General features: G+C 40.7%; 1 protein-coding gene across 8 annotated transcripts in view; it reads left to right on the top strand.

Annotated features, from left to right (window-relative positions):
- The window catches only part of raf1b (Raf-1 proto-oncogene, serine/threonine kinase b), a 92,836-nt gene that overhangs the window by 54,845 nt on the left and 11,354 nt on the right, over positions 1-26,637 (top strand). For all 8 annotated transcript variants that reach the window (XM_059649844.1, XM_059649840.1, XM_059649839.1 and 5 more), the window contains 6 exons: positions 2,190-2,217; positions 3,206-3,333; positions 4,212-4,329; positions 10,680-10,764; positions 11,906-12,082; positions 22,532-22,579. In XM_059649844.1, coding sequence (XP_059505827.1) covers positions 2,190-2,217; positions 3,206-3,333; positions 4,212-4,329; positions 10,680-10,764; positions 11,906-12,082; positions 22,532-22,579 — 584 coding nt within the window. The remainder of the gene's footprint in view (positions 1-2,189; positions 2,218-3,205; positions 3,334-4,211; positions 4,330-10,679; positions 10,765-11,905; positions 12,083-22,531; positions 22,580-26,637) is intronic.

Genomic DNA, 26,637 nt, shown 5'->3' with positions numbered 1-26,637 from the left:
GAACTATGAATATTTTACCATGAATGACTAACCCTGTAGTTTCATCTCTTGCAAATCCCTTTGGTCTGAGACATCAATCTCCAACAGCGTTCCTAACTTTCTTGAAGGATGTAGAGGATGCATGGATATTTTGTTTTGTCAATACATATGAGGATGAGTGGAGCCGTATGGTTTTTGCTTGTAGATAAGGATACTTCTATACTTTTGCAAGGAAGAAAATGTGTAACGTCATCAATGAGGGACAGTACTTCTAGATCCAAATTTATAGAAGGTTTCTCTAAAGTAGTATAGGCTACAGAGTGGATGGTGAGCTAGATGAATTCCTCATATACTTATGTCTTTTTTTTTGAAAAGCTCACATTCTTTCTTCAAGTGGTCTCTATCCTTGGCAAGGTTTGCTTCTCATAGGTAACATTGTGTGAATCTAAAGCAATATATTTTAGACATTAGATCATGCCTTTTATTCTGAAAGTGACAGGGGAGGGTTGAACGTATCGATCTTCGGAGTAAATGTGAGATGCACCATATTCTCCCAAGGAAAATAGTTGCAGATTCTGTGAAATTGCAGCATCTTGTGTGAGAGGACACTGTTTTTGGGTGGGTGGGGTTAATGCTTCAAACCTTTAGCCAACTGAAAAGGCATTCTTTTAATAATGAGACCTTTTGAGAACCATTCTCAGCTGAGCCACTCCCACTGAACCAGCATTGCTCCAGAGCTCATGTCGTCACATCCCAGTGAGATCCTGTGAGGTCTGGAAGTCACAATATATAGTGGGCTGTTGGTATTTTATGATGTCTGAGGTATGGAGCAATCAACAAAGGAGTAATGGTCTCTTAGACTCTTAATTCCAGATTTTCTTCGAATTCAAATGCAACCAACTGCCATGGTGGGATTTGAACCCAGGTTCCCAAAGCATTACCCAGAACTTTGGATTAACTATCTTAGGAAAATACCAGCAGGTCCATCCCCTCCCCCCTATTCAGATTATAAATTAACTATCTGGGTGAATGAACCGAGGGCATTGTCGCTAAATTTGCAGATGACACAGCGGTGGGTGGAGAGGCTTGTAGTATTGAGAAGTGGGGAGGCTGTAGAAGGACTTGCACAGGCTAGGAGAGTGGGCAAAGAAGAGGCAGATGGAATATCATGTGAGAAAATGTGAGGTTATGTACTTTGGTAAGAAGAAGAGGCATAGATTACTTTTTAAATGGGGAAATGCTTCAGAAATCTGAAACACTAAGGGACACATAGTGTTCCTTGCTCTTGAGGTTAACTTGCAGGTCCCATTGGCAATTAGGAAGGCAAATGTTAGCATTCATTTCAAGAGGGTTAGAATACAAGAGATATACTGCTAAAGCTGCATAAGGCTCTGCTCAGACTGCATTTGGAGTATTGTGAGCAATTTTGAGCCCATATCTGAGGAAGGATGTGCTGGCCTTGGAGGAGGTACAGAGGAAATTTACAAGATTGATCATGGTGATGAAGGGCTTATCATGTGAGGAGTGGTTGAGGACTCTTGGTCTGTATTCTTTGGAGTTGAGAAGGATGACGGGATCTCATTAAAACTTGCAGAATACTGAGAGGCCTGGATAATGTGGACATGGAGAAGATATTTCCACTAGAAGGAGAAATTAGGACCTGAGGGCACTGCCTTAGAGTGAAGGGTTTGCTGTTTAGAACTGAGATGAGGAGGAATTTCTTTAGCCAGAGGGTGGTTAATTTATGAAACTGATTGCCACAGAAAACTATGGAGAACAAGTTATTGAGAATATTTAACACCTAGGTAGGGGTTCTCGATTAACAAGAGGATCAAGGTACAGGGAGAAGGCAAGAAAATGGGTTTGTGAGCCATCTCCAACCCCTAATACAAATCCATCTTCAAAACCCTGTTTAACCAATTATTTGAAATACAGCTCATTCATACAGTCCCTTGCCTGGATTTATTGTCTACAAGTTGGTGAATTTTATCTTTAACATGTGAACTTCTCACAAAGGTATAAGTTAAGCAAGAGATGCATGATTTCTTCACTTCTGACTAGTTTCAGTCTCTTTTGATTAAAGATGTTACTTCGGCTTAGACTGATTTTAGACCCCAATAAGGTAAATGGGTTAATTAATTATGTTTTTTTCAATTCATTACGTACTTGTTGTGGTGATTCTCAAATAATATGTTTGTTTACTTTTACAGGATGTAATAAGAAGTCACGCTCAAAGAGGTAATTCAATAATTATTTTTATATTTTTTCTAAAAGCACAGCCTGATTTCCACTGACTGATGTTAGAGATGTTGGGGCCATATGCCAAAATACTTCGAGCTGACACACTTAAAATTATATACTTGATTCTCACCATCCTCTTCATGTGGGAATGCATCATAAAGTGTGGTGTATGATCACAGTGGTGTATCGTTCTCTTTAACGATTATGCCAATCAGTGCATTTTACCCTAACTCACATTTTCATTTGTCATAATTTTTAAATTTGGTCACCTGGGTGTCTGATAGGCACAGAAATTCATCTCTGTGCTTAAGTCTCCAAACCAAATTGCTATAAAATATATTCAGGTAAAAGTCCTGATTCCCCGTTACTAAGTACACATTGTCTTGAAATGATTTAATTAAGTCCAGAGACTTTAGGTCCAAGTTGGCAATGGCCAAGGCTTAAAGATTCTCAAAGTGTGTACAGAGCTACTGTTTATTTTGATTAAATATATTTCGGACAGCTTGCTTGTATAGTTAGGATGACCCTGCCACTAAAGCATTGATGTGCAAGTTTACTTGGATCCAAGTTGGAGGCAACTCATCCTCCATCTGATGAGATTTATGTATTGGCCAGAGAGTCTAATTAAACATCATTATTGTCCTAGAATACCTCAGAACTTCCTGGTTCAAGTATTGAATTGATAGTTTGTCACAGAGGATTGACTTAGCCACTACTTTCTGCAGTCAGCATGCTAATTTGGAGCTCAAAGAAACTTCACAAAACTCACCCCTCCAATAAGTGTAGTCAGTGATTGCATCATGGACAACAGGGGCTTGTGTAGACAAATAAGTTTTAGTTGGGTTGTTTACATCAAGTTTTAAGGTGCTTCAAACTTCCAAGAACTAAATCCAAAATTATATATGGGTCTGCTTGAAGTCCTTTCCTTTTAAAAAAAATTGAAGCCCAGTAAGAACACTAACCTGATGTTTTATCTTTGCTTCAGCTCCTGCATCAGCACTGTCAAATAGCCCACCTAGCTTAAGTCCAACACGTGAATCTAAGCAGAAATCTCCAGTTCAAACTCACAAAGATAGAAGGCCATCAGTGACATCAGAAGGAATAAAGAAGATTGTAAGTCAAAGGAAACTGGTGAAGCACATTTAGACCTGTGTGCAGAGCCAAATTGCTTATGATTTTGGATTTGGGAGTCTTTGGGATGTACATAAGTGAAAATATTTTAGTGGATGACTGCATTCATTGGAATAGTCATATCAATCAGTTGTTCTCTTTTATAGTTCTGCGAGTACTTCAACAGACATCTTGTCCATAAATTTAGAAACTGCTTTTTCCCAATTTATGCTGTGGCCCAGATTCAGGCTAATCAAGAGCTTCTAGAAGTTGAGAAATAATAGCATTTTTAAAAAGAAAACATTCGAAGATGTAAGCAGTACACGATTTCCCTTTTCTTGTCAAGGTTTACTTTTCATTACCTTCTCTTGCTGATAACATTAGCTCTCCTGGAGTATGATTCCACATTCATCCTCTATTTTCATAGTGGCTGTTATTCATGAGTAAGCTTTGGCAGGGAATTTTGCTAAGTGGCTTTATAATGATGGACATTGCAGTTGAACCCAGTCCTAACTCTCTTATGTCTATTCAACCTCTAGCAGCAGTAGTTTCTGGAGTTACAATGCTAGAAGGTCTTTCCTTAGTCCAGTAATGCTGAGCCCTTTTTCACTCAACTCTGCTGTACCAGCTGAGATCACGAACTCAGCAGCTCTGATATGGAATGGAATGAGGTAGCCTTTTACAAACTTGCTGCCCATCATTTTGATTGCAGAATTGCATTCGAATAACTTGAGGAGAATTGAACCCTAATGACATTCCAGAAGGTTAATGGAGTATAACATTTTTGACGAATTAGCTATTTTTGTCGGGAAAATGGGTGATTAAACAGGTTGTTATTTTCTATTCCCATATTTTATGCCTTTGTTTGATGCCTGTTCCAGCGGCCACGTGTTCAAAGAGATTCCAGTTACTACTGGGAAATAAAAGGAGAGGAAGTAGTATTATTGAAGCGAATAGGCTCTGGATCCTTTGGCACTGTATTCAAAGGGAAATGGCATGGTAAGAAGCTGATAATTTTTTTTCTATAGCCATCCAAGGTCTAACTGTTGTTAAGTTTTTATTTTGTAAAGTCTGCAGTTTGAATCACGACAAATCTTGAACTACGAGGGCATCCCTACATAGCATTCAGACAGTGGAACACTATTTTTGTTAATCAGATATGTAATCCCGGAAGAAAATCCATCTGATTTCTAAACTTGTTGAGGTATGCAATCGGAAAGATATTTTGTCCTTTGTGAATACTTTGGTAACATTTCTTTTTTCACTGACTTTTTTGTATTAATCGATATGAAGGTTGGTCAACGTAAGGAATAAGCTATTCCCATTGCAGCCACCCAGCATCTGCATCGAGCACTCCAAATTCAGCTGGAGCATACCTCTGTGAAAAGCTTGCTGTACTTTTACTTAGCAAGCAGCCTCAATCTGAATCCCCTAAAACATGCTTTACTGAAACAGTGAGATTTTATTTCAATTGATCTACCTGCCATCTCCCTGATTTCCTCCTATTCTCAGGAAATCAGCAGTAAGGGTGAGGCCTTAAATTTATTGGCCAATCTCATTGCCCAGACAAGTGGTGTTTGTTTGAATCTCCTCCATCATCACTGTTTTGTCTAAAAGAAAGAAAGGAAAGAAAGGGAGGATGTGCTAGACCAGGGCACTCATCTGCACAGCATAGTACTCAATTACAGTTGGAAAAAGATGAGACTGAGGAGTGACTAATTGTCATTCTATGCACCAACATTTATTCCCTTCGCCACTGATTCATGGTAGCATCAGTGTGTACAGTCCACAAGGTGCTCTGAAAATCACACACCAAGGCCCCTCTGACAGCAGCTTCCAAACCTGCCACCATTTAAAATGTCAATGCCAATACGTGCAAGATGTGTTGATGTTTGCAAGTTTCCCTCCAGGTCGCACACCATCCTCATTTGGAAATATATCATCATTTCTTCGCTGTCACTAGGCCACAATCTCCCTTACAAAAGTACTGTGGATGGTCTCACAATGCAAGGACTGCAGCAGTCTAAACAGACAGCTCACCGCCACCTTCTCCAAGGCATTTAGGGATAGGCATTAAGCCTGGTCTAACTGGTGATATCCATGTCCCACAAATGCATAATAAAACAAAAAGTCTTGAATCATCTCCGTTTGAGTCTGAGTTTGATTTATTGTCATCACATGTACCAAGCTACGGTAAGAAATGTTGTTTTGCGTGCTATACAGGCAAATCATACTATACAAAGTGCATCAGGGTAGCAGAATACAGTGTTACAGCCACAGAGAAGGTGCAGAGAGAGAGGGCAACATTAATATTTGAGAGGCCCATTGGAAAGTTTGAAATCAGCAGGACGAAGAGATCGTAAATGATATATTATAATCAGGAAAGAAAAATTATGAAATTGAAAGTGACTTGAAGATTGGCTTTAATTAACATATAACTCAAGCTCCAAGCTGAATGTTAGGAACACACTTATCAGAGAATATTCTACTTGCTTAATATCGTTTATAGAGAAAACACTAATTGAGAGAGAATAGATTCTGTTTAGTGCAGTGTTTGACTCCCAAGCTGCCTGAATAAGAAGGGTCACTGGACCTGAAATATTAACTCTACTTTCTCTCCACAGATGCTACTGGATCTTTTGAATTTTTCCAATAATTTGCAGCTGTTTGTGCCATGTGTATGGGCTTGTCTAACAGTTGCGAGTTGATGGCCTAAGTTGAATTACAGTTGTTCATGTGCTACACTGTGTGAGATATTCCTTGTAGTTTATGCCCTCACTTGGCCTTTTAAACTTTTCTGCTACTGCCTGAACCAACTGAAAAATCTGATTAAATTGCTGCCTTTTTTATATATGTAAGTGTTTATCTAGATGTCATAAAGCTGGCATTTAGACTTCAACTCAATTCCCCTTTTTTTAAAAAAAATGTAAATAAACACATCTCCACATTGACTATTCATTCAGTGATTTGCTTATGGCTTACTGGAGAGAATATGATTTGGAATCGAAAACCTGACCGCAGTTGGGTGGGTGTTGGAGAATGTGGATGAATTGGCTTGTCTCTGACTGGTTACTTATACTGTTGATAATAATGAATGGTTTGTTTAGTCTGATTAGCTGAGGAAGTTTGCAGAAGTGCCGTAATGGAAATGTAGTAGGTTTGGATCACACATAGTTTTGCTTAAATATGAAAATGAAGAACAGTTCCAGAGTTGGAGCTGAGCACTAATCTGTATTGAAAACTAACTGGATTTGTCTCCTTTTCTTTCTAGTATGGCAGCTTTACAGTTTAGAACCTCTTACCAGCTTCCATAGAAGTTTATACAAAAAGAAACTATTGGTTTATTTTGTTTCAGCTGCTTTTTTGCTGAAGCGGTGCGAAATTAATTCGTGTTGTCAATCTGAAGTCCTGCTTCTTTCTTTGCTGCAAAGAGTTATTCCCTTATAAGACACTTTGATCTGTACTGAAGCTTCTCCATGTAGTAAAACTTGACTGTGTAGTCTTATCTCTTTTTTTCTTCTGATGGAATGATATTTTCATGACTTTGTCTACCAACTCTTTCTCAGGAAATTATGTATTCGGACACTCAGCCAGCATCTTTCCACTAAAGATATACTCCTGTTTCTTGTTTTCCCTTCCAAGATGTATTAATACCTCACACATATCCACATTGAATTGAACCCTCTGTCTGTTCAGCTAACCTGTTTATTTTGAGCATCGTATGGGAAATCAGGCACTGGCCAAGTCAGGATGTATTTTCTTCATATACAATCCATTTCACTGTTTAAACCCTCTGCTGTCATTAGGAAATAAGCTCCAAACGCTTGTTGCACCATTTTCTCAGCACTGCTGCAGATCTCAGTCCTTTTACCCTTCCAGCTGCATCTGAGGAAAATTTGGTTTCTGCCAAAGCCTTTTGTTATATGTAAAAACAAAGAGCAGTTGAGACTGTTTGTTTGTTTGTTTGTTTGTTTGTTTATGGTACTTTCTAAAGAAAGTGGGCAGTCCTACACTTGAAAATTTTATTTTGGATCTGACACAGGAAGTATTGCTTAGTCCAAACGTTAAAAACACTGAGGATAAGTCTCACTTTGGCTCTTCCAGTGATGTAAGCAAATCATCAGTGTTAAAAACAGCATCTGAAGGTTCAAAAGTAACAAAGGTCTCTTTTAACAAAACATTTTTCACATTTGTAGCTGAACAAAATTGTTGCAGATTTTATTTCTTTCTTTTAATCTTCCATAATACTTAACACACCCTTGGTAATTTACTTCACCCATTTCTCCATGTGACTTTATTGTTTTGATTCTTTGCTGATCTTACTTTGGAGATGGAGAATAATTAAAATTTTTTAATCAGTTTTTCATTTTGTTACTTTTGAATCCAGTTTATTTTTCACCAAGCAAGATACAGAAATTAAAAACATTTTACTAACAAAATATTAACGGTATGAAGTATGATGAGATGAAATGTTGTATAGCCTGCCTTGGTTTTGTAGTATAATTTCCATTTATATGTTCACTTATTATGTGATGATAATTACTTGGTTAAATTTTAAATAAATACACATTAACATGGCATAATGACAGTGTGTTTGAAAATTAGGTTTTCAACATCGTAATCTGAAGTCAAGTAATTTGTTTAAAGTATGTAATTTTTGGTCACACAAAGTAATCATTTTATATCAGCAGTCAAAGCTACAATTACCATATTTGAAAGGTAGATCATGTAGTTCTGTGCTTGTAGATAGTGTTGGTGCATTTGGGGAAAGCTATGAAGTTGTGTCAGTGGAGAAGCAAAAGATTTCACATATTCAGATGCATGCTCTAGTCCTCGTATCCTTACAATGGCACAACACATACTGGAAAACTCAAATGACAGATAAAGACACCCGAAATGACTGCTGTATTGTGTGACTGATAGAACATAGAACAGCACAGCATAGGAACAGGTCCTTCAGCCTACCATGTCTTTGTAGAACATGATGCCATTCTAAACTAATCCCATCTGCCTGCACATGATCTATATGCCTCTATTCCCTGACTGTTTATGTATCTGTCTAAATTCCTCTTGAACTTTCCTAACAAATCTGCTCCTATCACCTTCCCGGCAACATGTTCGAGGCACCTACCACCCTCTGTTTAAAAAAAACTTCCTCTCATACCCACGTTAAGATTTCCCCTTTCACTTTGAACCTATCCCACTGATGTTTGACATTTACACCCTGGGAAAAACACTCTGATTATCCACCCTACTCTGCCATAATTTTATGTAGTTCTATCAGGTTACCCCTTAGCTCCAACACTTCAGCGAAAACAATCCAAATTTGTCCAATCTCTCCTTATAACTAATACACTCCAATCCAGGCAACATCCTGGTAAATCTCTTCTGGACCCTTCTCCAAAGCTTCCACATTCTTCCCATAGTGTGGTAATTAGAACTGTGGCCTAGCTAAAATCTTATACAGCTGCAACATGGTTTAGAACATAGAACATAGAACATAGAACAGTACAGCACAGAACAGGCCCTTCAGCCCACAATGTTGTGCCGACCATTGATCCTCATGGATGCACCCTCAAATTTCTGTGACCATATGCATGTCCAGCAGTCTCTTAAATGACCCCAATGACCTTGCTTCCACAACTGCTGCTGGCAACGCATTCCATGCTCTCACAACTCTCTGCGTAAAGAACCTGCCTCTGACATCCCCTCTATACTTTCCACCAACCAGCTTAAAACTATGACCCCTCGTGCTAGCCATTTCTGCCCTGGGAAATAGTCTCTGGCTATCGACTCTATCTATGCCTCTCATTATCTTGTATACCTCAATTAGGTCCCCTCTCCTCCTCCTTTTCTCCAATGAAAAGAGACCGAGCTCAGTCAACCTCTCTTCATAAGATAAGCCCTCCAGTCCAGGCAGCATCCTGGTAAACCTCCTCTGAACCCTCTCCAAAGCATCCACATCTTTCCTATAATAGGGCGCCCAGAACTGGACGCAGTATTCCAAGTGCCAACTTCTTTACGCAATGCCCTGACTGATGAAGGCAAGCATACAATTTGCCTTCTCTACCACCTTATCAACTTGTGTTGCCACTTTCAGGGAGTCCATGATCCCTCGGTGTATTGTTGCTCCTAAGCGTCCTGACATTTACTGTATACTTCTTCCTGCATTTGATCTCCCAAAATGCATTACTTCACACATGGCTGATTAAACTCCATCTGCTATTTCTCTGCCCAGCTTTCCAACTCACCTGTATTCTACTGTATTTTTTTGATAACCTTCCTTGCTATCAACAACTCCACCAATTTTTGTGTTGTCTGCAGACTTACTAAGCAGTCCACCTACATTTTCACCGTGAGTCATTTATATATATATTACAAACAACAAAGGTTCCAGCACTGATCCTTACGGAACACCACTGGTTGCACACCCCCAGTCAGAAAAACATGCCTCCACAACTACCCTCTGTTCTGTATCCAAGCCAATTTTGTATTCAATTTTCCAACTTACCATTGGTCCCATGCAACTTCTTCTCGAACAGCCTTCCATGAAGGACCCAGTGAAAAGCTTTAATAACGTCCATGTGGACAACATCCACTGCCCGCCCATCAACAATCATCTTTGTCATTTCCTCAAAAAACTCAATCAAGTTTGCGAGACAAGACCTCCTGGCATAAAGCCATGCTGAGTATCTCTTTTCCAAATGTGAGTAAATCACATCTCTAAGAATCTTCTTCAGTAATTTCCCTACTGCTGATGTAAGGCTCACTGGCTTATAATTTCCTGGATAATCCCTGTTGCCCATCTTAAACAAAGGAACAACTTACATTCTTCTCTGGTCATCTGGGACCTTGCCTGCAGTGAAAGAGGATACATAGATATCCATCAAGACATCCAACACCTCCTCCTTCTTAATATTGACATGCCCCAGAATATCAAATGTATCCCTCCATAATTTTTCTATCCTTCTGCTTAATCAATACCGATGTGAAACATCCACCTCAACCACTTCCTCTGGTTCCATGTGTAAATTCGCTCCCTTGCCCTTGACCCCCCCACCCCCCCCCCCCCTTTTACTTCTCATAAATATATAAAATGCCTTGGGCTTCTGCTAATCCCACTTGCCAAGGACATTTTGTGGCTCCTTCTACCCCTCCCAACTTCGTGTTTTAAGTTCTTGCCTGCTTCATTTCCATTCATCAAGAGCCTTGTTTGATTTCATTGAGCTAAACCTTGCATACGCTTCCGTTTTTCTTTTTGACTAAACTTTCAGTATCTCTTGTCATCCAAAATTTGTGAACTTTGCCATCTCTGTCCTCATCAAGTTGTTATGAACTTGGTATTTCAGGTGATGTAGCTGTAAAAATCCTAAAGGTGACAGATCCAACACCAGAACAACTTCAGGCTTTTCGAAATGAAGTTCAGGTACTGAGGTAAGGAAAATTTGAAGGTTATTCCAGTAGCTTGAACAATATTCCTCTCTTGACTATTAATAACATAAACGAAGATTAACAGATCAGATCATTTCTCTCAAAGCTTTATGTGAAATAGCAAGCATAAGGTATGTGTTATGTTTGTGTTGGTTAATTTACTTGATTATGGCTATTGTCGTACTGGTGCAACAGCTCACCTCAATACACCTGGGCACAGAGGAGAAAGATTAACCATGGTTTGCACCACTAATTACAAATTTATGAACAATGACTAATAGGTACAGACCCATGGTCCAACCAGCTTTCCATCACAATTGCAATACTTTGTGTATTGCAACATCCGTCATACCCCACCTGAAACCACACTCCTGAAGGCCAGTTTGCTATAGTTATCTGGGTAATCTCCATCGGAGCCATCTAGGCAATCAGACTAGTCCAGGCAATGAATTCCCTGAGTAAAAAGTGACAAGCAACCTGCATTTCCACTTGCGGCAATTCAACAAGGCATCATCTCATTACGTGAGGTGAGAGTCTGTTCCAGAGGTCTATTACCAACTGGAAAGAGAACCATCTCCCCATAGCTAACTTAGATCTGACCTTTGTATAATGTAAAATTGTGAACAAACTGTAAACTGAAATACAAGCTGTTCCCTTCACTATCTTACAAAGGTCAATCAGATTACCTCCATATACACATGAATCTAAAGTACACAATTTCAATGTTTAGTTTATCTTAAAAAAAAAACTGCATATTGGGAATTAGTCCTGTGACTTTCCTATATAACCTTTTCAAAGCTTCTTAATCATTCTCCATTGAAGGAGGTCAGAGCTGGGTACATTGTTCTCAGTAAGGCCTGACCCAGACTTTCTGCAGAGCCAAAATACCATGTCTCATATTATATTCATTTGTACTATGAAAACATCCTAGCATCCTGATTGCTCGCTGTTTCACTGCATTGCTCCTGTATCTTCAGGATTGCTTTCCAGAATCTGGAGTAGAACTTTGAATGTTAAGAATCAAAATTTTGTCAAGTAGATTTTAGATACTACCATGGTTGACATGTAAAATTCAGTTTTCTTTCTTATTAGACTTGTTTAATTGCAGGTGCTTCTCTGATTGTAATCTATTTTCCTGTCACAGAAAGACACGACATGTAAACATCTTATTATTTATGGGCTACATGACTAAGTTTAACTTGGCTATTGTTACCCAGTGGTGTGAAGGTAACAGCCTCTACCAGCATTTACATGTGCAGGAAATAAAGCTGGAGATGTTTCAGCTCATTGACATTGCTCGCCAGACAGCCCAAGGAATGGAGTGAGTACGACTTCATATGATCAGCATTCTGCCATAGCAACAAATGCTTTCTGATCCTACTGTGTATCTTAATGCAACTGTTGTTCTGGTGTTATTTAGTTTCACATGTAACTCTTCAGATGATTCTATTCTTACAAGTACATTTTCTTTAGATTTTCTGATATTTTCATCTTCTGTTGTGTTCATTTTGTGAAGCTATGTAAATAAATTTGGTCTGAATAGAAACCAAAAGAACTGCAGATGCTGTAAATCAGGAGCAAAATCAAAGTTGCTGGAAAAGCTCAGCAGATCTGGCAGCATCACTGGCACATAACTGAGTTCTGAGGAACGGTCACCGGACCCACAACATTAGCTCTGCTTTCTCCTCCACAGACGTTGCCAGACCTGCTGAGCTTTTCCATCCAGCCTCACATTGTATTATCTTGAGCTTTTCCAGTAACTTTGCTTTTGCTCCTGGTCTGAATAGATATCACGTACTGAAAATGTTAAAGGCAACAGTTCTGCTTTAGGCCTAGCAGTTGAACAACTATTTTAATATCAGTTATTCTCTTGGTGAAATAGGATATTTTATGTTGGAATCTTTAATGCCACATGGAGCTAAATCATGTCTCAGCCGATAGTACTCTCACTACTGATTTAGACAATTCTAGATTTATGCCCCAATCAAAATACTTGCAAGTCAATATCCTGGCTATTATTTCAGTGCAATAGTGAGGGAGTGCTGTAACATTGCTGCTGCTATCTTTTGCATAAGAGGCCCTGCCCTTTCTCAGGTCGATATTAAAAATCATATAGCGCTATTTCAAGCAAGTGCAGTGAAGATCATATCTAAAGCAGATTATCTGTTGTTTGTGGGAACTTATTGTGTGCCCTTTGTTTGCTGGTTTGTTACATTAAATGCTTCAAATAACATTTCATTAGCTTTAAGCCACTGGGTTATCCTGAGGTTGTAAAAGCTGCTACATAAACTTTATTTTTAGCTTCTGAAACATTAGCTTCATGAGAGCTTGCACCACTAATTGTACCAGTTTTAACATGAGTGAATAAACTAGTATTGGAAGGTCTAAGGTACTGCTAGCAGAACAGAAAAAGCAAAGATTGCTGCACAGTGATACACAGTGGGGTGTGACTGACCCTGGGAGTCTTCAGCAATGATTCTGAATCCCATTCAGTCTCATGTCATTAGATCAAACATGGACAATGAAATCTGCTGATTGCCACCAACTGCTCTCCCTCAGTTGGTCCACCAGTGTTCCTTCTTTTGATCATCACTTGGCAGAAGCACTGATAGCAACAAGGGCACAGAATGTATGCCTGATGGAGCCTGCATGCCTATCAATAGCAATGGTGTCCCTAATTTATTTATCAGTGTGCAGATCTCTGAAGTCTTTGCACAGCAGTGATTTCCAAAACTAGAAGTCAATACATCAGCATGTCAATCAGTCGCACAGAACCTCAGAGAGACAACACTGATCAACAGAGTGACTCAGTAGCGCCACTATTGAATGAATTAGCTGAGACCTAAAAGACATATGCCAGACTGAGCTTGCAGAAGAGGGTAAGAGAATCAATAAGTACTTGTCTTTGTTCTGAACAATCTGCCTGTTGCAGCTGGGGGTGTCCATAATTGTATTGAGAGGAGTGATCACAGCAGCATCCATTTGGATACTGCGTCTCACCTTCACATTGAGGACATGCTGCTGCGATGTGTAATATCGTCACCATGCTAAATGGGATAGATTCAGAACATATCCAGTAGCCTGAAGTGGGTATTCGTGAGAAACTGTGGGTCATCTGAAAGGGAAGAATTGGATTCCACCATGACCTGCAATCTCAAGCTCACTGTGCCATTTTTATCAAGTCAGGAGAATAACTATGATTCAGTGAAGTGCGCAGAAACAGATGCAGCAACAGCACCTGGTGGAACTGAAAATGAGATGTCAACCTGCTGAAGCTTTAACTTTGGAACCCCATGACTGCAACAGATAGAGCTAAAAGTCCCCAGAGCCAACAAGTCAGATCAAAGACCTGTCGCCCAAACATGAAATATGGTGAACTACTGAATAACTAACAGAAGGAAGAAGTTCCAAAACTATCCTCAACCTCAATTAAAACAAATGAATGTAGAAGACAAGGCACAAATGTTCCAAACATTTTTCAGCTGGACGTAAATGATCCACCTCCATCCCTTCTGAAATAATATCTAGAAGACTGAGCACAAAGTCAAAGGGCCTCAACAAAATGCTGACCATAATATTAAAGACTTATGCTCAGCAATTGACTTGGCTCAAGCCAACTGGCATTAATGAATTTGGAAGATTGCTGTAATATCTCCATAAAATGCAGAACAAATACAGTCTGTCCATTTGTCTCTCCCATCAGCCTACTCACAATCGTCAGCAAAGTAATGTAAGGTGCCAACAGCAGTGTCATCTATTGGTACTTACCAAAACATAACATGTTTTCCAGAGCTCAGGTTGGTTCCACCTGAAATATTTGGCTTCAGTTCTTGTTACAGCCTTGATTCAAAAGAGCTGAAATTCACAGGTGAAGTGAGAGACTGCCCTTGACATCATGACTGCAGAAGATTGAAGGAGAAAACTCTCCACTGGCTGGAGTTATACCTGTAACAAAGGAAATATGGTTGTGGTTGCAGGCCAATTATTTCAGCTCCAGGACATCACTGCAGTAACTCCTCAGGACAAAGTCTGTGGCACCATTAGTTTCTTTTACGATACTAGTTTTACTTTACCTAACCTCTTTAACAATAAATTTTCCTCTGTCATAAATTCTGAAGTGTGGATTTTGCTGATGATTGCCCAGTACTCAGTTCCATTTGCAATTGCTCTAGTAATTAAGCAGCCTTTACTCATATACTATAAAATCTTAGTGACATCCTGGATTGGCTTCCTAAATGGCAAGTAACAATTTGTACCCGACAAGAGTCAAGCAATGATCATCTCTAACATTAAAGTGCCCAACTGCCTTTCCTTGGCATTCAGTGGTATTAATGCATTGAATCACACACCACGAATATCCTAGAGAACCATCGTTGACTAGAAACCTAATTGGACCAGCCATTAAATATCATGATGACAAGAGTACTTCAGAGTCAGAGATAACGCAGAGTGGAGCTGGAGGAACACAGCAGGCCAAGCAGCATCAATGCAGGAAAGTTGACATTTTGGGTTGGAACCCTTCCTTAGAAATGGGGGGAGGAAAGGGAGCTCAGAAATAAATAGAGAGAGGAGGGGTAGGGCTGGAGAAGGTAGGTGGGATGGTGATAGGTGAGTGCAGGAAGGGAGTGGTTGAATGTAATATTTATCTCAAGAGGGTTGGAATATAAAAGCAGTGATGTGCTTCTGAGGCTTTATAAAGCTCTAGTTAGGCCCCATTTAGAATACTGTGTCCAATTTTGGGCCCCACACCTCAGGAATGTCAAACTAGCCCTGGAGCATGTCCAGCGGAGATTCACACGGATGATCCTTGGAATGGTAGGTTTAACGTACGATGAATGGCTAAGGATCCTGGGATTGTATTCATTAGAGTTTAGAAGGTTGAGGGGAGATCTAATAGAAACTTACAAGATAATGTACGATTTAGAAGGGCTGGATGCTAGGAAGTTGTTTCCGTTAGGTGGGGAGACTAGGACCCATGGGCACAGCCTTAAAATTAGAGGGGGTAAATTTAAAACTGAAATGAGACAACATTTCTTCAGCTAGAGAGTGGTGGGCTTGTGCAATTCATTGCCACAGAGTGCAGTGGAAGCCGGGACGTTGGATGCCTTCAAGGCAGAGATCGACAAATTCTTGATCTCAGAAGGAATCAAGGGCTACGGGGAGAGTGCAGGGAAGTGGAGTTGAAATGCCCATCAGCCATAATTTAAATGGTGAGGTGGATTTGATAGGCCGAATGGCCTTACTTCCACTCCGATGTCTTATGGTCTTATGGTTGGGATTGGTCTGCGAGGTGAGAGGGGTGAATAGGTGGGAGAGAAAATGGACATGTTGTGTCAGGTCAAGGAGGCGGGGATGACAGGGAGGTTTGGTCCTGGGATGAGGCCGGTGATGGGGAGATTTTGAAACTGGTAACATCAGCGTTTAGGCGATTGGGCTTTAGGCTCCTGAGGTGGAATATGAGGTGCTGCTCCTCCAGTTTACGAGTGGTGTCATTGTGACATTGGACAAGGCCCAGGATGGACATGTCGCCCGGGGAGCAGGAGTGGCAGGGGGAGTTGAAGTGGTTTGCGACCAGAAGGTGATGTTGTTTGACGCGAACAGAGCACAGGTGCTGCTCTACAAAGAGACAACAAGGTGTAGAGCTGGATGAACACAGCAGGCCAAGCAGCATCATAGAAGCAGGAAAGCTGACGTTTCAGGCCTAGACCCTTCATCAGAAATAGGGGAGGGGAAGGGGGTTCTAAATAAATAGGGAGTGGGGGTGCAGTTCAAAGCTGGGTAGAGGAGAAGATAGGTGAAGAGGCGATAGACAAATCAAAGAGGTGGGGATGGAGCCAGTAAAGGTGAGCATAGGTGGGGAGATAGGAAGGAGATAGGTCAGACCAGGGAGGACGGGCAGGTCAAGGGGCCGGGATGAGGTCTCCGAGCCTCCGCTTGGTCTTGCTGATGTAGAGGAGGCCACATTGGGAGCAGCAGATGCAGTAGACTATTTTGATAGATGTTGCAGGTGAATCCCTGTCTGATGTGGAATGATTATTTGGTTCCTTGAATGGAAGTAAGAGGGGAGATGTAGAGGCAGGTGTAGCACTTCCTGCAGTTGCAGGGAAAAGTGCCAGGGGTGGTGGGGCTAATGGGGAGTGTGGAGCGGATGAGGAAGTTGCGGCAAGAATGTTCCCTACAGAAGGCAGATAACGGTTGGGAAGGAATTGTAGGTGCCAGAAGTGGCAGAAAATGAAACATTGGAGACAAAGGTTGGTGGGGTGATCTGTGAGGACAAGAGGGATTCTGTCTTTATTTTTGTTGGTGGGAGGGGATGTGAGGGCAGAGGTGCGGGAAACATAAGAGATGCGGTTGAGAGTATTTTCAACCGCCAAAGAATTGGGAGTAGGGGATCGCATTCTTGCAGAAACGTGGGTGAGAGGTAGTGTAATTTAGGTAGCTGTGGGAGTCGGTGTGCTTGAAATAGATGTCAGTTTTTGAGGTGGCTCTTCATATCTGCAGTTCTTATTATCTCTACATCAGAGTCAGGATGTTTTGTAGCAATAAACTCATGTCCTGACTTTGTGCGGTACTGTGGGAATGTCTAGCTTTTCAGACAATAGAGGTTGAAGAAGATGGCCCATTAGCAACTTCTCAAGGCAGTGAGGGATGAAAAATAAATTCTGACCTTGTGAGTGACACTTGCACCTATGATGAATGAATTGACAAAAATGATGCCATGAATCCAAAGAAATTCTCTTTCTAGTTATTTCAGGAGTGAGTTAATATTTATGATGGAACTTGGGTCCATTTATGTAGATTCATTAGATAAAGTTGCTGAACTTTTCAATTAAGCTTATATAAAGCTTTTAGAAAAGAGTAGCATTCATAGAATTAATGGAAAACTATTTCCCAGATTGTAAAAAAGTATGACAATGGAAAGGAAATGACTATATCCTTGATGAGTTCAATTTTTGATTCTTAATATAAATAGACAATATGGATCAAGTGAGGAATGACAATGGTTTAAGAGAACGGAATTCTAGAATCCGAAGCTGATGGACACAGGTATAGCATTATCCATACAAAGGTTCAGAGTCTGCATTCTGCTATTGTTGTACCTGCCTACTTTTTAATAACCTCTTTGTATACAGTACCTGAAACAGTGTTGTGCCGCACAGTTTGCAAACCATAATTCTAGATATTAGTTTCTGATACTGAAGATTTCATTGCTCAAGAACAGAACAGGGTGCACAGATCCTGTTGTTCAATTGTATTGAAGTTGAATAAATGAAAACCACTGATCCAATACAATGGCTAATTGTCTTTAGTGATAAGTAAATTGTTTATTTGAAAAAAATGTAACTGTGACACATAAGGCACCTGTAACTTAGTTAACTGCTGTTAATAGTACTCTTGTCACTGAAGGCCGTTCTCTAATATTAGGCAGGGACCCGTAGGTATCTGACTGTATTGGAGACCCACATTTTCAGAAGTTTCTGTCAGATTTAGAATTTAATGTGATTTCTCTTATTTTGTGTTCATTAATGGTAAGTTATCAGCTCAGATGAACCAAAGTTTGCAATAGTTGCAAAAGAGCAGAAGAACATTAGAAATAAGAGCAGTAGTAGGCCAATTAACCATTAGGGCTTCCACTATTCAATGAGATCATTTCTGATCTTCTATTTCAACCCCATTTTTCTGTACAACACCAGTGCCACTTGATGTTTTTAATTTGTATAAATCCAGTGCTCTTTGTTTGGAATATACTTGATGACTGAACCTCCACAACCCTCTAGTGCAGAGAATTCCAAGCATTCTCAGCAGTCTGAAGCTTTTCCCTTATTCTAAGATTATGACCCTTGGTTCTAGACCTCTCAGCTAGGGGTAGTATCTTTCCTGCATTTACTCTGGCAAGTCCTGTAAGAAATTTGCATGTTTGAATGAGTTCATCTCTCAAACTTATGAAGTCCAGAGAGTAAAAGCCCAATCTAGTTAATATTTCCTCAGAACAGTTCCTTCATCTGAGGAATTAGTTTGATGAGACTTCATTGCATTCCCTTTGTGGCAAGTATATCTTTATGATTCTTTGCCTTTATCTTGCTTATTCTTGGAATAATTTATTTCATAATTTCTCATCTCGCTACTTATGCCAAATTACTATTTTTTCTCATTATTGGCTGTTCAAAATCACATTCTAAAATTTCTTGAATTTAGTTTGCTTCACAAATTTAAGTCTATAATTCACAGTAACAGAAAAAGTTAATTCTGCATTAAAATTATTATTGCATTCTTAAATGTGTAAAACCTTTGAAAACCTTAAATGTGTGAAACCTTTGAAGAGCAGGTGTGCATGCTGGAATGGATAGAGATAGAGGAAGCTGATGTGCTGAAAATTTTGTCAAACATTAAGATTGACAAGTTGCCAGGCCCGGACCAGATTTGTCCTCGGCTGCTTTGGGAAGCGAGAAATGCAATTGCTTCGCCACTTGCGAAGATCTTTGCATCCTCGCTCTCCACTGGAGTCGTACCTGAGGACTGGAGAGAGGCAAATGTAATTCCTCTCTTCAAGAAAGGAAATAGGGAAATCCCCAGCAATTATAGACCAGTAAGTCTCACGTCTGTCGTCTGCCGTCTGCAAGGTGTTAGAAAGGATTCTGAGGGATAAGATTTATGACCATCTGGAACAGCATGGCTTGATCAAATACAGTCAACACGGCTTTGTGAGGGGTAGGTCATGCCTTACAAACCTTATCGAGTTTTTTGAGGATGTGACTAGAAAAGTTGATGAGGGCCGAGCTGTGGATGTGGTGTATATGGACTTCAGTAAGGCATTTGATAAGGTTCCCCATGGTAGGCTCATTCAGAAGGTCAGGAGGAATGGGATACAGGGGAACTTAGCTGCTTGGATACAGAATTGGCTGGCCAACAGAAGACAGCGAGTGGTAGTAGAAGGAAAATATTCTGCCTGGAAGTCAGTGGTGAGTGGTGTTCCACAGGGCTCTGTCCTTGGGCCTCTACTGTTTGTAATTTTTATTAATGACTTGGATGAGGGGATTGAAGGATGGGTCAGCAAGTTTGCAGACGACACAAAGGTCGGAGGTGTCGTTGACAGTGTAGAGGGCTGTTGTAGGCTGCAGCGGGACATTGACAGGATGCAGAGATGGGCTGAGAGGTGGCAGATGGAGTTCAACCTGGATAAATGCGAGGTGATGCATTTTGGAAGGTCGAATTTGAAAGCTGAGTACAGGATTAAGGATAGGATTCTTGGCAGCGTGGAGGAACAGAGGGATCTTGGTGTGCAGATACATAGATCCCTTAAAATGGCCACCCAAGTGGAGAGGGTTGTTAAGAAAGCATATGGTGTTTTGGCTTTCATTAACAGGGGGATTGAGTTTAAGAGTCGTGAGATCTTGTTGCAGCTCTATAAAACTTTGGTTAGACCGCACTTGGAATACTGCGTCCAGTTCTGGTCGCCCTATTATAGGAAAGATGTGGATGCTTTGGAGAGGGTTCAGAGGAGGTTTACCAGGATGCTGCCTGGACTGGAGGGCTTATCTTATGAAGAGAGGTTGACTGAGCTCGGTCTCTTTTCATTGGAGAAAAGGAGGAGGAGAGGGGACCTAATTGAGGTATACAAGATAATGAGAGGCATAGATAGAGTTGATAGCCAGAGACTATTTCCCAGGGCAGAAATGGCTAGCACGAGGGGTCATAGTTTTAAGCTGGTTGGTGGAAAGTATAGAGGGGATGTCAGAGGCAGGTTCTTTACGCAGAGAGTTGTGAGAGCATGGAATGCGTTGCCAGCAGCAGTTGTGGAAGCAAGGTCATTGGGGTCATTTAAGAGACTGCTGGACATGTATATGGTCACAGAAATTTGAGGGTGCATACATGAGGATCAGTGGTCGGCACAACATTGTGGGCTGAAGGGCCTGTTCTGTGCTGTACTGTTCTATGTTCTATGTTCTATGTTCTATGATTAAAAGTTTTAAAATGGGAGAGTAGTGCTCAAAGTTATGGTTCACTCTCTTGGGACCCCTATCAGGGGAACCTTTAACTTACGATAAAACAAGGATTCCTGTGCTGTAATGTAATTACAGATCTGTTTTCGACAAATCCACCATTAAATAAATGCAAATTAAACATCACATGAAAATCTTTTGACTAAAAAATCCTTTGAAGATTTCATGGTTTTTAACATTTTATCTGAAATTGCTTCAGGTGACAGCATCACTGTTATATAAAAGTAGCCTAGAAATTCCATGTAGTGTCGCTCTAGAATCATAGAATTGCTTAGGTGCAACAAGATGCCCCTTTGCCCACCAAATCCACACCAACTCTCTGAAGACTAAACCCATTATCCTCACCCCTTCCCTGCAACCCTGTATGGGTCTTTTTTCATCATGGCTAATCCACCTAATCTGCATACGCTGGACACTATGGGCAATTTAGCATCTACCTAACCTGCCCATCTTTAGACTGAGAGAGGAAACTGGACTACCTGCAGGAAACCCACACAGATACAGGGAGAATGTGCAAACTCCACACAGTCAGCCAGGCTGGAATCAAATCAGATCCCTGGCACTGTGAACCAGCAGTGCTAACCACTGTGCAATCATGCCACCCTTTTTGTACTCCTACTTTTATGTAAAGTGGAGTGTGGCCACAAAATATTTAAAATAGAAGTTCCTGGCTATTCAGTTTATTCTCATGTCTGTAAGAGCCTGCTCTGCATATAATAGAAGCACTCTTCTGGGAAGCATATATCTTTACATTGTTCAACCTGCAGATTGTAGTCTGGGGGAGCAGCAGATAAGTAAGATAAAAAGATTGGGAGCATACATAAAGTTGCTGGAAAAGCTCATCAGGTCTGGCAGCATCTGTGGAGGAGAAAACAGAGTTAACGTTTCAGGTTCAGTGACCCTTCCTCAGAACTCCCCGTTCTGAGGAAGGGTCACTGGACCTGAAACGTTAACTCTGTTTTCTCCTCCACAGATGCTGCCAGACCTGCTGAGCTTTTCCAGCAACTTTGTTTATGTTCCTAATTTACAGCATCCGCAGTTCTTTTGGTTTTTATTAAGGAAAAATGATTGGTAGAGTCACTTGATTTCTAACTGTATTGGGGCTAGCGAGTTTTGAGAAGATTTGTAGCTCAGGTTGAGGTTCTGGATGTGAGTTTGCTCGCTGAGCTGGAAGGTTAGTTTTCAGACGTTTCGTCACCATTCTAGGTAACATCATCAGTGAGCCTCCGACGAAGCCTTCGTCGGAGGCTCACTGATGATGTTACCTAGAATGGTGACGAAACGTCTGCATTGGGGCTGGATCTGTGGGCCCATTTTTAACTCATCATTTAATTCTGTGCGAAGCTATGAGAATATTTAACAGAAGAGAAGTTGCCAGAGAGAGCCAAGTAAGGCTAAGGGCCAAGTAAAGGGAGAGAAGAAGATGCCTCATCTTTTAGAATCTGCCATGCAAACCCCTCTCTATGGAAAAGCAAAGGGGAGATAATAATGTTCCGTGTCCACAACAGTATACCTTTGAAGCATGCCATTTATACGAGGTAAAATGAGGTCACCCCTGGACTAAAGATCCCAAAATGTGCAGTGACAGATGCATGGAAAGTATTGCTCAATTTTCTTCACATATTTCTTTTGGAGACTGATGTAAAAAGGCAAAATCAACTTTGGTTTTAATTAAATCTATTTCCATGGAAAGAGAGAAACTGCATGAACGGCTGAAGTATCACAGCCCGAACATAATAGCCTGATTGTGTGGTTTGTTTCTTTTACAGTTATTTACATGCAAAGAATATTATCCACAGAGACATGAAATCAAATAATATCCTTTTTTATTTGATATTTGACTTGTTTATTTCTTTAGAGGAATTCAGTTGGATGATATAGAGCAGAAATAAATGCTGGATTTTGATGAGTGCCAAACATGAGATTTTCCAGCATAACTTCATGAAAAGTGATGGAATTCCCATCCCAGCCGCACAAACCATTTTGCTTTACTTGCAGCTCAGGTTTGATTCTTGCTTCCTGTAGCATGTTACATTCTCACCTAACTTATTGGTATGCATTCTTCCAAATACCCAACTGACGTCTAAGCTAACAAAGGGTGATGCAGATTCCAAGAGCCATATTAATTGATGTGGGATTATGGGCGATAACTAGGTTAGATTCTGAGTCCGAGATAATGGGAACTACAGATGCTGGAGAATCCGAGATAACGAAGTGTGGAGCTGGACGTACTCAACAGGCCAAGCAGCATCTTAGGAGCACAAATGATGCCACCCGTAGGTTGCAGGAACAGCAACTCATATTCCGCTTGGGAACCCTGCAGTCCGATGGTATCAATGTGGATGTAACCCGCTTCAAAATCTCCCCCCCCACCCCCCCACTGTATCCCAAAACCAGCCCAGCTCGTCCCTGCTCCCTAACCTGTTCTTCCTCTCACCTATCCCCTCCTCCCACCCCAAGCCACACCTCCATTTCCTACTTACTAACTTCATCCCGCCCCCTTGACCTGTCTGTCCTCCCCAGACTGACCTATCCCCTCCCTACCTCCCCACCCATACTCTCCTCTCCACCTATCTTCTCCCCTCTAACCATCTTCGTTCCACCTCCCCCCTCTCCCTATTTATTTCAGAACCATCTCCCCATCCCCCTTTTCTGATGAAGGGCCTAAGCCCAAAACATCAGCTTTTGTGCTCCTAAGATGCTGCTTGGCCTGCTGTGTTCATGCAGCTCCACACTTTGTAATCTTAGATTCTGAGTCCCCTGTGTTATCACTCAGAAATTGAGTGTAATTGATGCTCCTCTTTCAGCGGCCACATTCCTACACAGGCAGTTTCATGTTGATGGGCTATTTAAAATTCAATTAGTGATCTTCTTAACACCTTTTATATGGCATAGGGCAGTCAGGGAAACAAAATACACTTGATGGAAGAAAGTCCACAAAGAGTGCATGTACTCTAGAGCCAGCATTGAGTTGTACTGCTGTTTGACAACTTGTGTGATTATCCAGCATTCGATTCAAAGAGGGAACTTGGTCTGTACAATATAAACAAAATATATAATTTCTGGGTGATTTCTAATGGGAACAGTACTGGTTCACCTAGATGCATGGGATAAAATGTCGATAATACGTGGAACAGTAACAATGCAGCAACTGGATAAGAAAATTATTGAAAATTGTTAAATATTAGGCAGTTACATAAGACATAATTATTCACAGTGGAGGTGAACCTGTATTTCTATAGGACTGCAGCATTTAATTGTTACAAAGCATATGCAGCTTGGGGTTATTTCAAGTTCAGTTGCTTATCATTGTGGAAAACTTGCAGGTCAGCATGTACTTACAAATTTCAGGCTACATGTCAGAAGAGCACATGCCCGATTGTCATCTTTGTTTCTTTTTACGCTGCCTGATTGGTTCTTTAATTAATTTTTAAGTTTGTTTTGAATCTGTAATAAAAATTGACATCCAAAGTATGATGGATATGTGCTAGGTGTTTTTGTTCTAATGCCTTTTATTTATCTACATTTTTAAGACTTAAAAGAAATTTCATGATTGTTATCTGTCACATTTCCTTCCACATCCTGTGGTATTGATTACAGTAATGTAATTATTAAGGTCTGTTGCAACAATCAAGAAATTATGAAATTATAAATTTAGCTGAACAAACCCCAAATACGTTTTGAAATACTTTTCGTCTGCCATTTGTCCTCCACTTTCATGAAGAGTTCAGAATACAATTTTTATTTTCAGTGTAGGTGGTCACATGTTTTAGAGCTAATCAAAAGGGAGGAGGTATTGGGAGTCTTGAAAAACTTTAAGGTAGTCAAGTCCCCAGGGCCTTATGTAATATACCCCTGTATACTGAAAGAGGCAATGGAGGAAATTGCTGGGGTCTTGAGAAAAATCCTTGTATCCTCACTGGCCACATGGGAAGTCCCAGAGGACTCTGGAATAGCCAGTGTTGTTCCTTTGTTTAAGAAGGGTGGCAGGGATAATCCAGCTAATTACGGCCAGTGAGCCTTACGTCAGTGGTAGAGAAATGAGATAGAGTGGTAGAGGAATCTTCGAGACAGGATTTACTCCAACTTGGAAATAATTGGACGTGTTAGCGAGAGGCAACGTGATTTTGTGAAGGGTAGATCATGTCTCACTAACTTGACTGAGTTTTTTGAGGAAGTGACAAAAATAATCGATGAGGGTAAGGCAGTGGATATTGTCTACATGGACTTCAGTAAGGCCTTTTCCAAGGTCTCTCATGGCAGATTGATACAGAAGGTAAAGTTGTACAGTGTTAGAGGTGAGCTTACAAGATGGATACAAAACTGGCTTCATCATAGAAAACAGAGGGTAGCAGTAGAAGGGTGCATTTCTGAATGGACTGCTCTGACTAGTGGCGTTCCTCAGGGATCAGTATTGGAACCTTTGCTATTCATAATATATATAAATGATTTGGATGAAAGTGTAACTGGTTTGACTAGTAAATTTGCAGATGACACAAAGGTTGGTGGAATTGCGGATAGCGATGATGACCGCCAGAGGATACAGCTGGATATAGATCAGTTGGTGACTTGGGCAGAGAGATGGCAGATGGAGTTTAATCAGGTAAAATGTGAGGTAATGCATTCGGAAGGTCTGATCCAGATGGAAAATATACAATAAATGGCAGAACCCTTAAGAGTACTGATAGGCAGAGGGATCTGGGCGTACAGGTACACAGGTTACTGCAAGTGGCAATACAGTGGAAAATGTAGTCAACAAGGCAGGTGGCATGCTTGCCTTCATCAGCCAGGGCATTGAGTTTAAAAATTGGCAGGTAATGTTGCAGCTTTATAGAGCCCTAGTTAGGCCACATTTGGAATATTGTGTTCAATTCTGGTCTCCACACTATCAGAAGGATATGATGGCTTTGGAGAGCATTCAGAAAAGATTTACTAGGATGGAGGGCATCAGCTAAGTGGAGAGGTTGGAGAAACTTGGGTTGTTCTCACTGGAATGACGGAGGTTCAGGGGCGACCTGATAAGAGGTCTACAAGATTATGAAGAGCATGGACAGAGTGGACAGTCAGAAGCTTTTTCCTAGGGTGGAAGAGTCAGTTACTAGGGGGCATAAGGTGCAAGGGGCAATGATTAAAGGTGATCTACGAGGCAAGTTTTTTACACAGAGGTTGGTGGGTGCCTGGAATTCGCTGCCGGGGGAGATAGTGGAAGCAGATATGATAGTGACTTTTAAAGGGCATCTTGACAAATACATGAATAGGAGAGGAATAGAGGGATACGAGCCCTGGAAGGGTAGGGGGTTTTAATTGTGATGGGCAGCATGTCAGTGCAGTCTTAGGGGGCCAATGGGCCTGTTCCTGTGTTGTGATTTTCTTTGTTCTTTAATACATAAGTTGGCTGAAGTGATAATTTGATCTTTTGCAGTGTCCTTTAATGACAAGCACAAAGTTAATCATGGAAGAAAAACATGTATACTGTACCTCTGGGTTTCTGTGGCACTGTAGATGATTGAGAGAATCATTAAACCATGGAATAGTACACCACAAAGCGACAGTCTATTTATTTCCAATCTTGGCTATTTCATGCGATCTCTACAATTTTTTTTCTCCTTTATGAACTTACCCACTGTCCTTTGAAAGCTATCATTGAATCTGTCCCCAACATCCTGTTGAGCATCGCATTCCAAATCCTGCCCATTTGTTGCTTTAAAAAGTTTTTCCTTTTTTTTGTCAATCATATTAAATTTGTGTCTTCTGGTTATCAACTCTTTAGCCACTGAAATGTTTCTCTTTATCTAAACCATTCATCATCTTAAATATCCCTGTCAAATTTTCCATTAGTCACCACTAACCTAAGGTGAACAACCCCAGCTCTGCG

The sequence above is a fragment of the Stegostoma tigrinum genome, chromosome 11, assembly GCF_030684315.1.
Source record: "Stegostoma tigrinum isolate sSteTig4 chromosome 11, sSteTig4.hap1, whole genome shotgun sequence".
NCBI lineage: Eukaryota > Metazoa > Chordata > Chondrichthyes > Orectolobiformes > Stegostomatidae > Stegostoma > Stegostoma tigrinum.
Note: the sequence above shows the minus strand (reverse complement) of the source record. Positions and strands in the feature narration are given on the sequence as shown.